Genomic DNA, 13,744 nt, shown 5'->3' with positions numbered 1-13,744 from the left:
CCCTGTACCAGAAACACTTGTTTTCATCGCCAGTGGAGATGATAGAGCTATAAAAGTTAACAGTACAATAAAATGCACGCATATGCGTGTGTGCATGCTTGTATTTGTTACCTCTTTAGGACCTATTCTGGCATAAACACTGACCTTGTCCTCATGGCAAACAAAACCTGGTTCTTATGAGGCAGAATTGTGGTCAGGTTAAAGTTAGGGATATGCATAAGGTTTAAACATGTTTCCTGATGTGCACACACACTAGTTAGGGGGCAAACTGTGGGCTAAATCAGTACCGGGCACTCATGTTACTGCCTGCTTCCTGTGCAAAGGGGAGAGGTGCTTAAGGAGTTCTGGGGGGCTGAGGGAGGGTAGGAAGGCTGAGGCTCCGAGGTGGGGCAGATAACAGACCAGGCTCTAGCTGTCACGAGGACTGAGAGTTTATGTGGGAAAACGAGGGGAACAATGGGTGGACAGAAAAGGGAAAGTGAAAATTGGTACCCCAACACTGCTTTTATAGTTCTGTGAGATTGCATTTTACAGATTGTAAAGCCCGAATACCACCAGCATGTCAATATTCCAACAAAAAAAAATCACACTGGCTCACTTGTATACAAACATAGGCATGACCCACCCACCCATCGTGTTATTGGCGGATGTTTGCAACACCCTGATGGAAAATCAACCCCCATAAGGGTGCAGGTCTTAAATTACATCCCTGGACGGACTCTCGGGAAGGGAGCTGCAGAACCAGCTGATGTTTTTCACCTCTTACTTAAACACATCCCTCACTCAAGCCACAGTCAAGCCAACTTGTTTCGAATCTACCTCCATCAGGAAAACCCAGTATCCTCCTTGAATGTCCACAGACCAGTGGCACTCACATCAGCCTCCAGTTTGCATAATGGACACATACATCAGGATGCTGTTTATCGCTGTCATCCCCACCAAGCACACTTACAAACTACACAGGAAAACACCACCTCAAGGAACAGAACTACTAACACTGGCACTCCTCAGGTTTATGTACTGAGCCCGGTTCTGTACGCACTCTACAGACTGTGGGCCTCATCAGAGACAACAATGAGACAACCAGTATCATAGGGAGGTCAACAACCTGGTGCTGTGGTGTCTAAATAACAACCTGGCCGTCAGGGATAGTTTACCTGCGAGGAGCCGACACCCCCATTCACCACTTTACACCGTCAAGTCTCGACATATAATATTAGTGAGTCACAAGTGAAAAGAGTGTCGAGTTTCAAGTCCCTCGGTGTCCATGTCAATGATGACTTCACCTGGACCTATCACATGACCGAGCCGACCCGGGAAGCCTCAGCAGAGGCTGTACGTCCTGAGGAGGCTGTGGAGATTCAAACTGTCAACAACACGTGTCTGCCGTTTCTAGTGCTGCACTATTACTACAGCAACAGCTCACAAGAAGACCGTAGGACACTTCTCCACTATACAGTTCCAGCTCGGCTCGTCTCTGCTTGGTTTGGTATCGTTTTCCATTACAATTGAACCTCCTCAACGTGGGCAGAGTCATCATGGCGCGGCTCCATGAAACTTCCGTGACGTCGCCTGACACAGTCACTCAAGTGGGAAGGGAAACATACCAGACTCCTCTGTTAAGTGTTGAGATGTTGGACTTTCCGTGCTAAATGTTGGGGATCAACACATAATTTCATGATTTTTAAGTTTTTTTTAAATGACGAACCTTTGATTTCTATGTCAGACGTGGCGCTCATGACTCTTCCAGTGATGATACAATCAGTGGCCGGCAGTCTGCTTTTCCACTAACCAGATCCAGCAAGGCGCGACTCAGCATGTTGTTTTTTACCTGGTACTGTTTTTAGTAACAGCTCTGACGAGGTGAGCAGAGCCGATTACTATTGGCGCTTTTCTGCTCCATGGTACCGGCACGGCGCGGTTTGCTTTTCCATTAGCGATAGTACTTTTTTTAGTACCTGCTCTGGCGAGACTCCAAGCGAGCTGATGCATGATGTTGTCCTGACGAGAGTCACCGATTTTTAATAATTTTAGACTTAAGTGCCGCTTTCGATACTATAGATCACAACTTTTTAAATGACCGTCTTAAATCCTGGGTTGGTATTAGGGACACAGCACTCCTCTACAATGCAAATAGCCTATGGTGTACCGCAGGTTTCTATTTTAGGTCTAATTTTATTTTCTATTTACATGCTCCCACTCGGCCAAATTATCGAACAGCATAATGTCTCTTTCCACTGCTATGCAGCCTGGTTGCTGTTTTAGACTGTCCAAAAGATGTGAACCGCTGGATGGCCCATAACTTTCTCCAATTAAACAACTCCACGTCAGAAATATTACTGTTTAACCCAACAAACACCATCCCCAGTCCCATCAGTCTTTGTCCATTATCCAGTAACATTAAGCCCACTGCCAGAAACCTAGATATCACCTTTGACTCAGACTTCACCTTCACCCTTCACATAAACAAAGGTGAACAGTCTTGCTTCCTCCACATCAAAAATCTAAAATATTCTATCACAGCCTGATTTTGAAATAGTAGTCCACGCCCTCATATTCTCCCACTTAGATTACTGCAACTCCCCTCTTACTGGCATCAATCATAAATCCCTCTCCCATCTCCCGCTGGTTCTGAACTCAGCAGCCAGGCTTCTCACCGGTTTTAACAGACGGCATCACATTACTCCAATCTTGGCTTCACTCCACTGACTCCCCGTACGTTTGAGAATTGATTTTAAGACTTTACTGATCACTTTTAAGGCTCGTCAAGGTCTAGCCCCTGAACACATCACTGACATGATGACCCCATACGAGCCTGTTCGCAGCCTTAGAGCTGCGGGGTCTCTCTTAACTGTTGAGGCCGAGGCTAAAAACCAGGGGTGACCGCGCTTACTCCGTCAGAGAGCCACGGCTTTGGAACGCCCTGCCCGCAGAGATACGGCTCGCCAACTCGGTGTCATCTTTTAAATCTCTTCTTAAAACTCATTTTTTATAGACTTGCTTTTATGTGAAAAAAAATATTTTCAGCTGTTTATCCTTTCATCTCATTGCTTTCATCCTTTTCTGTGTATTTTGATTTATGTATGTGAAAGCACTTTGTAAATGGCTGTTTTTAAAGGTGCTATGTATATTATACATATTGTATAATACAATACATATTGTATATTATACTTACTCACTTACTTTACACGCTGTCAGGCCATGTTTACATTATTAGCATGGCATTGGGAATGTTTCTGTTATTTTGAATATGGGCGAAATCAATGCTTCTGAGCGGGGAGGGAGAGAGAGAGAGACAGAAGGAGGGGAGAGAGAGAGAGAGGGGAGAGAGAGGGAGGCGTGCTCTTTCGCTCAGTGAGGGGGGAGGGAGGGGCGAACACTGAGTCAGGCCAGACAGACAGGAAGAGAGGGGACAGGGTTAAAAGAAAATATAAGAGAGAGCGGAGAGGCGAGAGGTTAACACTCGCGCGATAGACTGTGCTGTAGCCGACGGAACGAGCCGAGGAGAAGAGGGAGGAAATGTGAAAACAGGCGGAGGGGGGACAGAGAGCAGGCGGCACTTTAGTTTTCACCCAGCTGAAGTGAAGTGGACGGAGACACAGACGAGCGAAAGGACGGGAGAGGGGCTAGTGGGGGAGAGGTATGAGGGGACACCTCTTGAAGTCATTCTTCTCTTGGATGTTCACTCTGGTCTGTGTGGGGAGCCTGCTGACCACTGTCATTTGGTACGTGTTCAACGACAAGTAAGTGTGTGTGACTTTTTTCTCCCACATACTTTTACCCACACACACACACACGCACCACGCACACATAGGTTTGCACAGCTATTCTGCTCAGGACACTGCGTTGACTTCCATTCATTGTTCAGACAGCCCAAACAAACCTCAAACCTTCTCAAACCTAAACTTCAATTCATATTCTCATCTAAACTCAACCGTGTTGTGGTCTCCACGAGGACTACAGGTCCTGCCAAAGGTCAGGTTTTAAAAGAGGTAACAAATACAAACACAGACAGGTCACTATTTATACTCTGGGTTCTGTCACAGGAGCGGCAGGAGATGCTGACTCGACAGATGATGATGATGATGATAAAGAGGCATCATCTATGCGGAAATGCTCATCTGTAGTAGCCGTGGAAAATGTTGGTGTGTGTCAAAATTCTGAAGTCAGAAACTGAGTTGTTTTCTCAGAATTGAGACCTTTCTCCTCGGAATTCTGTCCATTTTTATTATTATTTTGTTTCCAAGAATGTTTCACATTCGGTCTTAAACATCTTGGAAAAAAAAGAAGAAAACTTAACTTCTCCTCATGGATCCTCCTGGGACACAGGCGGTATGTGCTTGAGTGATGTGATGTGATTTGTTTTACAATACTGTTGAGATACCAGCAGAATAATGTGGACATAGACATTGATCAGGCGATTAATTCAAGTGTCTCTCACTGAACTTGAGATGCTCTGTAAGGTTAACGTGAGCCAATCCCAGCGATAACCATGTGAAATGACACTCTGATATTTAATAACAGTGCATCATAGGTGTCATCATAGGACTGTGTGTGAACGCTGGGACACAGGCAGAGTTTCACTTCACAGTTCTCCCATAGGAACCTGACAAAGGTTGTTTTATTACTTTGTTCCCCTTTGAAAACTTGAAAACAGGAAGTGGGGACATTACACTAATGTGCGAGGAACACATATCACAGACCACAGACAAAATCAAGACTGCTGAAAGGTTGCAAAGTAGCAAAGGTCTCTCTGCTTGTGAGTACACTGGTTGTTCATTTATGGAACATTTAAGATCAAACACTGAACGCCGCTCTAACTTTAACAGAAGTTTGATCACTTCCTTTAGAGATTTCTCGGGGGGATTATTAAAGGAAGAAGAATTCAGAGGAAGCAATTTCTTTAAGCTTAAAATACAGCTTCAGAATCATTTTGATTTTGTAATTGTGTGAGACTGTGGTACCTCTCTCATTTCCCCTCTGCACTTATGAACCTCTGTCGTTGCACAATCTGCATATTGTACGTTACTTATTCCCACTTGAAATGACAAGGTGGAGGACTCAGACTCAAAGGAATCAGGCCCAGCATAGTAGTAGAGTAGTAGAGTAATGCTGAACTGCATTTCAGAAAAAAGAAAGAAAGAAAAGAATTGTCATCTGCTTTTATCAGGGCTTCTTTGATACAGCAACAGCATGTACACAGGGTTTCCACCTCCGTGGAAAAGACACCGTTTGACAAAATTTGACAAAAGAAAAATCATTAAAACTGAAAAGACATTTGAGAACATCATGATTTCCAGGTTTGGTAAACACTGATGCTCATTTTTCAACATTTTCCTACATTTTATGGACAAAAGAATGCTAGATTCTAAACATAATCGTTAATTGCGGCCCTAATGCACACCCAGTTCTGACATTTTACTATAGTAAGCAAGTCAATTTCATTTATATAGCACCTTTCACAGATAGAGAATCACAAAGTGAAATACTTCAAATACTGACACAGGTTTGCTTCAACAAAAAACAGGGAAAAACACTAAGAAGCGTTCCACAGTCCAGGTTTTACTGATCCCCTCACATCTTGAAATGGCTTTTTGGGACCAGACCTGCTGATCTCAGACTGTGTGCGGGTCGGGGTGTGAAGCTGTAGCAGGTCAGAGATATAAGTAGGAGTTTGACCGTGCGAGGCTCTAAAAGTTAGGGTCAAGATTTTGAAATGGATTCTAAATGGGCATGATGTACGTCCTTTTGTGAGTTCCAGTTAAAAGCCCTGCAGGGTAAGGTAAAAGGACTATTACCTTATAATAGTCGAGACTTGAGGATGTAAAAGTGTGAATATCATACCAATTAGGGATGAAACAATGAATCGATTATTCATCGATTACTAAATGAATCAACTATTTTGATGTTGTGTTTTTAAGGAATTAAAACAAGTGTAAAGATTTTTCAGCCTCATAAATGTGAATATTTACTGGTTTCTTTGCTCCATGTAACAAAGACATCAGTAAAACTGAATCATTTTTGGACAAAAGAAGACATTTGAGAACATCATCCTTCCCAGATTTTCTGACATTTTCTAGAACCACACGATTACTCGGTTAGTCGAGAAAACAATGGACAGATTAATCGATTATGAAAAGAATGGTTAGTTGCAGCCCTATCTCCAATTCAACCTTAGACACAAGGGGTTTTTAATTTAGAAATGTTACGTTTTAAGAATCTCCATTGTCAGGGCAATATCTGGATTTGCCCTGAGATTTGTGAATGATAATGTTTGTCTGGCTTTTCCTCGGTCATATTTCCCTTTTCAATGTCACCGCTATCGTATTATTTCTATGTCTTTGCTTACCTATTTGTTGTTTTCTTCAACAGTAATGTGGACCCTCGCAGACCGACTCCTCATAGGACTGAGAGGCACCTTGTCCCTCAGTCAGCTGACATTTGCAAAGGCTGCGGGTGAGAGTGACCGCCGCCACCGCTCCTCCAAACTTCTGCCTTTATATATATATATATATATATAAAAAAATGCCTGAGGTTCAAGCATCTAACGACGTATTTGTATTTGTGCATGTGTCACAGGGATATCATCACCAAAGTAGTTGAGCGTTACTCTAAAACCTGGAAGAGGCAAGAGGACAACTACAAAAAATTCAGGTAAAATGAAAGACGCCGCCTGCTCTCCCCGGAGAAAACAAACACTTTTGTATTATTATGTTATATGTTTCTGAAAAACGATGGGAAACATTATATTTTTCATTATGCCGACACATTACTTCATCAATGGAATCGTCTGCATGTGAGGGCAGATATCATGCGCTGCTAAGTAGTAAGTGAGCACATTTTGTTGGAATAACACATAATAAAGATAATAATTATCGCTGTTGCACTCATAGGAGCAGCGATGCAGCTGCAGCACGGAGACAGTCTGTCTGCTTCACTGTCAGACACACATTTCAGGCAGAGTTTCCATTTTGTGACAAGAAAACTGTAGAAATAAATAGTTCTAATCAAAAAGGACGATGCATGATTATCGTGATGTCGTGTCTTCACAGGGTGGATGTTAAGGCCAAAAGATATCAGCACACCAACACTCACAAACATTTCATCTTCCATCCATTTAAGATGCAGTCTCATGCCATCACATTCGGTCTCTGTATGTTACCTTTTCTCTAAGAGCATCATCATCTGCAGTTTTTAGGTGGTGTGGAAAAAGCAGACCGCAGTTTGAGACCAAAGTGTCAGAATGTTTGTTGCAGTTATGAAGTGTCATTCTCGTGTGTTCTTAAAGAGAGGAAGGATGTTGTGATTAAGGGGAAAACCACTATCAGTTTTTAACTGCAAGCAGTCGCTTTTCGTGCCTAAACCCAACCGCAGGTTCCTCACGGCACTGCCTCGCGCCGTAAAAGTGAAATATGTGGCACGCAAAGAGACGCGAACATATGAACATATTTGCAAAATATCGGTGGTTTGTATAGCGATTGCGTTGGAATGTTTGTGGTGAGTGTGTACTAAAATGTGTTGATTCATTCCCTCAAAACTGTGTTTAAAACTCTTATTAAAAGGATCTGTCATTTTGGCTCAGAAGCGCGAGTTCACACCCATCTGTGGTCTGAACTGTCACAGCGTCGTCACATTCCCCGGACGTACATGTCCGTTTTAATTACACTATCGTTTACGCCAAATCCACACTCAGAAGGAGGACATAAATCAGCATGCAGTATTAGCTGACTTCATTTTGTTTTCTGGCACAAACAATCATTTGGGCGCCACAAATCTTAACCCTGAGAACACAGAGCATTTTGGCTCCTTTTTTCCATGACTATGTTTAAACGTACAGTATATACAGAGTGTCTTATATCCTTTTTTTTCCCCTCAGCAACAACCTATACTGTAGGTTATCTGATGGAAAAAAAAATTCATTAACTACGTCACAGTTCAAGGTTCACTCTGCTCGTTTTTATGAACAAGAAGGAAAGAAAAGACTGAGGTCAAGGTGTGAAACAGGGTCGTTAGGGTCGCCTGAGGTTAATCAGAACTGATTAACAGTCACCTTTTCATCTTTTATAAAGTACCTAAAAGTATGTTACCAGAAAACGACTTTGGTAGACGTTGAAGTCACTTTTTTATCATATTACTTAAGTAAAAGTCTTAAAGTATATGACATTTCACATCTATTTCATATTTATCTTGGTTCCGCAGATCTCAGCTGAGCAGCAAGTGCCATGGTTTTCACAAGGCTGTCATCACTCAGGCCAACACTCCGGTGGGCTCAAAGCTCGTGTACGACGGGGAGAAGAAGAGGACTCTGCTGGTGACGCCTGAGATTTTCAGCACCTTTACAAAGGTGAGTGGTTTGTGTCGCGGCTGACTTTTGACTGGGGACTTCTTCATCTCTACCTTTCCCCTCCTTCATTTATTTGAGATAAGTCTTTTCTTTTTGCGAAAGTACGGTTCAGGAAATCCACTAATGCACTAAATGTGTTGTCAGTAAAAGGATGCACGCGCTGGAATACGTCGCCGTTGGGTTGTTAGAGAGAGCGTCACTGACATGTTCTTCGTCCTTCAAGAAACGGCTTAAAGCAAAACATTAGAATACACCGCATGAAAAAGGGACCCTGGACAAATTAAAAAAAAAAAGGAATGACTTTATGATAGACACTGCCTTACCTGGTACAAAAAAGAAAGTTTTAATTTAACTCTTGTTTTTACTGCATTGTTTATTGTATTGCACTATTTTCTTGTGTCCATGATTTTATGTCTGGGAATGCAGATGGAAATTAGCATTATAAACATTCATTTAATTGGGTTAACTTGTGTTTTTACGTGAACTTTCATTTCACTTTTCAAGTTCAACCACCTTCAAATTTGTTTAATATCTCCTTGACTTCATTTGCACAGTGTTATTCATTAATAGCCCAAAGAACAGTTTAAATCTTTTTGGTTTTTCAATCACTATGACATGTAGTAACGTGACCTGGAAGTATTAGACTTTCCATTCATGAAAAGTGTAAGCAGGACAACTGCAGACGGGGATAAATATTATTGTTAGTCACTGAGGATGTGGTTTTTCTTACTTGAAATTAAAGTCACTCACTTTTCAGTCAAGGAAAGTACGTTTTTTTTGCCTCTGCGTCATCATGACAGCCATGCGGCCATATTTACATAATATATGCTCAAAAAGTCTATATATAAAATGGAGATGGTAAAAGATTTGGTAACTGATATATCAATTTAAATGTGACCGTTTAATGTTGAAATTTTTAGAATAGAAAATAATAGAATTATAGGTCTTATTTTGTTTTCCAAATCCCCGTTTTGCACAGTTGTGTGTGTGATAACGTGGAAGTGATTCTTCTTAAAATATCCAGTCTGAGAGGAAGTGAACATCACAGTCACAGCAGCAATGACTCACAGGGCCGTCGGAGTCCAAGCTGGTGTGTCTGTTTCTGCATCGCTGTGAGACGATTGACAATTGGTTGCTTTCACTTTCTGATGGAACTGCCGCCACGTGCGCTTCTTCTTTCCCTGTCTTCGTTTATAGAAAGAATATAGATCGCAGTGACTCTCTGAACAACGGCACGATTAGGTACAAGTGTTTTTGTCATTTTCAAGGCGACTAAGTTTGACCTCCCGTTGCAGGAGGAGATTAGTGTTACATGACTTTTGTTTTGGTCTTAAAGGCCGGTCTTATAACAGCTCTGCATTGTTCTTGAAATAATGCTGGCTGTTTGAATGTCTGATTAAATATCACTCTTCTCACCGTGTTCCCACCAAATTTACACCATGCAAGGGCAGAGGTTCATGTGCAGGTGAGTGGGAATGAACGAGGCGCCATTCTCCCTACGAGTCAGTCGCCCAAAATCATTTTTAATCAGTTCTTTTAAGGAAAAACAGTTGCTTTTTTGTTGTTTGGAAAATCCTTTGCACCTCTACACGTTATGCAACAACCGAGCAAGGTCAGATCCCTGTCAGGACAGCGCAGTCAGGTTGTTTTTAAAGCTTCTCGCCCAGGTTTCAAAAGTAATCTTAATATCTTAATAGTAATCCGTAATATGTCGTAGCCCATCATACCTCAAATTCTTTGTCAAATGAGCCTGAGAAATGATTCTTTGATAACCAGGTCAACAAAACACAACGTAGTTGTCCTGCATGGAAGAAATTTCATCTCCATGTTAAAAATGTAAAATAAACCGACTTGACCGAAAACGGAAGCAAACATAATCTCGTACGTGAGCTCACGAGATAAATGATGGTAGCACGCATTGCTGCATGTGCTGCAATGGGATTTCCTCCTGTGTGGCCTGAAGAGGAAGCGTACACTTCCCCTCATTATGCACTCTGTCAGAATGAATGCGTCTGATTGGTTGGTCTCTGTTTTCCCCACGACTCTTGATTGCAGGAGCATCCTTTTTCAAATAAAACATGGGACACGTGTGCCGTGGTTGGGAATGGAGGGATCCTGTCCAACAGCAGCTGTGGGCAGATGATCGATTCTGCCCAGTTTGTTATGAGGTGAGAATGTCACTGAAAAGACTCACTGTTAATCAAGCCCCCCCCCCCCAATTAATTGTGCCGCTGCCTGTCTTGACTCCATGTTCAGGTGCAACCTACCTCCTTTGGCGAACGGCTATGAGAAACATGTGGGCATCAAGACTGACCTTGTGACGGCAAACCCCAGCATATTCGTGGAGAAGTGAGCGACACCACCTCACCTGATTATGTCTCCCTCCCTTGTTTGCTTCGCTTTTGTTTGTTTTTTGGGCGTGACAAATAAACTGCTGTTTATTTTCAGGTATGGGGCTCTCATGGGGCGCCGGCGGCCGTTTGCGGAGAGCCTGCGCAGCTACGGCAACTCCCTGCTGCTCCTTCCCGCCTTCTCCTATGGCCACAACACCCCGCTCTCCATGCGCGCCGTCTACACTATTGAGGACTTTGAAAGCCCCACTCGGCCCGTCTTCTTCAACCCAGACTACCTGCAGAGTCTGGCGTTCTTCTGGCGCTCCCAGGGCCTGAGAGCGGTGCGGCTCAGCACCGGCATAATTATGGCCAGCATGGCGCTGGAGGTCTGCACCAACGTGCACCTGTACGGGTTCTGGCCCTTCGCTAATCACCCACACGGCTTCCGTGCCCTGACTAACCACTACTACGATGACAGGCAGACTAAAAAGAAATTCCATGCCATGCCGGCTGAGTTTGACCTCCTGTTGCGTCTGCACAGTCAGGGTGTGCTCAGACTTCACCTGGGGGATTGTCGAGCAGGTGAAAAGTAGTTTGCTGGGTCTGGGTTGGGATTGAGAAGAGAGGGACCCGAGTGCCTTCTCACGACGAAGCCAATCACACGCATTTCAATGCACTTATAGTTGAACTGATCTTTTTTTTTTGGCTGATAACATGGATTAAGAGTATGCAAGCAAAGAGGATGCAACAATCACCAGCAGCCAAGACATTTGCACTGAAATCAGATTGAAAACAACTGTAAATACTCGTGTAGTGTACGTACAAGTCTATTTATTAACACTAATGTTCCAGCTGGAGTCTGGAGGGTAATTTTTTTCCTACTTGGAATCCTTTGTCAGGCCTTTGTGATGGTCTATATGAAAGTGCCTTATGCTAATAATTTAGTAGTGACTGTTGTGTAACTGACCATAGGAGCGTTTCAATGAAACCGAATGTATGTTGAAAGAAATCTAATATCTTCTCAACATGAGGCTGAAAAAATACAAAACACCAGCACATAGAATGTAAAGAATGTTAAAAGGACATTTCACAACCACTTTGAATAATACTCAGTGGTCACCATGGTAAACTTAGGGGGGGTTTGTGCGTTACTCGCACACTTTATTCACACAAACCGTTATAAATGGCTGTTACTGGTTGTGGAAGCTGACACTCCAGGATGTGATGCGCACATTAAGTACGAGGTCATGTCCCTTCACTAAAAAACACTGAGGAACAGTGGGGCATCGAGCCGAGGACTGAGCAGGGGCACAGTTATAACACCGGCTAACACAGTGTTGCCATGGTGACCTTGTTTTACATTGCGTCACAGAGACGGGCATCGATAACCAGTGGCAACATGATGGTACAATGTTACAGACTCCATAAAGATTGTGAACCCTTGCACTGTGGGTGAAAAAAATGTAGCTGATTTAAGTACTTAATAAGAAATATTTGCAAAAAAAAAAGTCTTATACCAGCTGTAGGTCAACAAACTTGAGAACTTTCACTGAGCCCTTTGCAGGATCATGTGAATAATTGTGATTTCTTTTTTTGTATTTGCCAGCATGACCAGCATGGGTTGAGAGGGAAAATTAAATTAAAGGGAAGAAAAAAAAAGATATGAAAAAAGTTATTTGTATTTAAGGCTGGGGGGAAATTCTGCCTAAACCCGACAGTAAACGGTTTTCCCCAAACATGTCAGTGTCTTTCAGCTATGAATGGCTCCAACCCTGTCCAAGATTGTTTAATAAAAGGCACATATTATTAATTTCATAACTGGAACCACGTATGATCCACTTATTCATTATCTTATCGTATCGTCATCCATTTATAGACATTCTTACTTCTATTAATTATCTTAGTGTAATGCTGCTTCATATACAGTACGAGGCTTGCAATACAGATGTATCGTGTATTTCAAAATCATTGGGCCTCTTGTTTTTTTGTTACTGCACCCTGTACGTCGTCCTGCACACACTCACACATCTGTGAGGGATGAGAAATACCCTATTTTTTTCCCCAGTGTCCAAAGTCGTAATAATAGACTGTGTGCACCAGCTTTAAAATGACATCTCTGTGTGGGTTTGTTTGTTTTCAGAGGAAATCGCCCGCTGCCGCAGTAGCCCTCTAAGACTTTGGTCATGGGATTCCACTTATGTTCACAGTGACCTTGTTGTGCATCCAGCTGCAGCACTCCTCTCATTCCCATTGCCTAGTTTCTCTGGGAAATTCTTTTATTATTATTGTTATTATCATTATTATTTTTACATTACAGTAAAGTTACAGCATAACTTTTTAATATGGAAGTAACTATGGTAACTGTATCTAATTTATAATGACATTTCCAGGAAGGAAATCGGGAGTTCTTGTTCATTTACTGCTCTGGCCCATGTGGGATCAAATTGTGCCGTTTGTGGCCCCTGAACTAAATGAGTCTCCCCCCCCACCCCGGTTTAGACAGGTGCGCCGGACCAGGCAGCACATACAACTGTTTTTGAATCAAAGTTGAAATGAATCCCTTTTTTTCTTTATTACCAAGCTACTACTTTGCGATTATATTGAAATAAGATGGTGTTACCATGATATTACTTCTCAATTCCAGAGTTCTTACCATATTGTTACAGAGTGTAAGTGTCAAATAATAATTTCCCACCCTTTATTGTTTCTCCAGACAATGTAGCTGTGAACTCCCACAATAACAACACCATCTTCTTTCTTTTCTCTTCTTTTTTTATGTCCAGGAAGCACTGAATGATATCAGATCACTTGATATATAATTCTATTGTGAAAGTGAATTCAGTTTTTGGCAAATTGTAACAAACACTACAGCTGCTCCCGCACCAGAAGCTCTTACGTCTCCTGTGTTTTTCCTTGACGCGGCGTCATCTTGTGTGTCTGTAATTGTCCCGATAGAGCTGCTCTCCACCAAATAAACTCACTTTTTCATACTGACAACAAATGCGGGACAATAATCAATGTCTCAAGAGTCTTTCCTTCATTTATTCATTCATTTTTTTAAGCCGGA

General features: G+C 42.4%; 1 protein-coding gene across 2 annotated transcripts; it reads left to right on the top strand.

Annotated features, from left to right (window-relative positions):
• Window positions 1–3,386: 3,386 nt before the first annotated feature.
• On the top strand, window positions 3,387–13,660 carry st8sia6 (ST8 alpha-N-acetyl-neuraminide alpha-2,8-sialyltransferase 6). Of its 2 annotated transcripts, none has more exons than XM_058652999.1 (7): window positions 3,387–3,725; window positions 6,373–6,456; window positions 6,580–6,654; window positions 8,200–8,344; window positions 10,400–10,512; window positions 10,601–10,693; window positions 10,793–13,660. In XM_058652999.1, the coding sequence occupies exons 1-7, from the start codon at window positions 3,643–3,645 to the stop codon at window positions 11,268–11,270; spliced, it is 1,071 nt and encodes a 356-aa protein (XP_058508982.1). In that variant the 5' UTR covers window positions 3,387–3,642; the 3' UTR covers window positions 11,271–13,660. The 2 variants fall into 2 exon arrangements, with proteins under 2 accessions (XP_058508982.1, XP_058508981.1); XM_058652998.1 differs by having other exon boundaries at window positions 3,388–3,743; window positions 10,793–13,659.
• Window positions 13,661–13,744: the final 84 nt, after the last annotated feature.

This window comes from Solea solea, chromosome 16, assembly GCF_958295425.1.
Source record: "Solea solea chromosome 16, fSolSol10.1, whole genome shotgun sequence".
In the NCBI taxonomy this organism is placed as follows: domain Eukaryota; kingdom Metazoa; phylum Chordata; class Actinopteri; order Pleuronectiformes; family Soleidae; genus Solea; species Solea solea.
The sequence above is the reverse complement of the archived record's forward strand: the minus strand, read 5'-3'. Positions and strand labels throughout refer to the sequence as shown.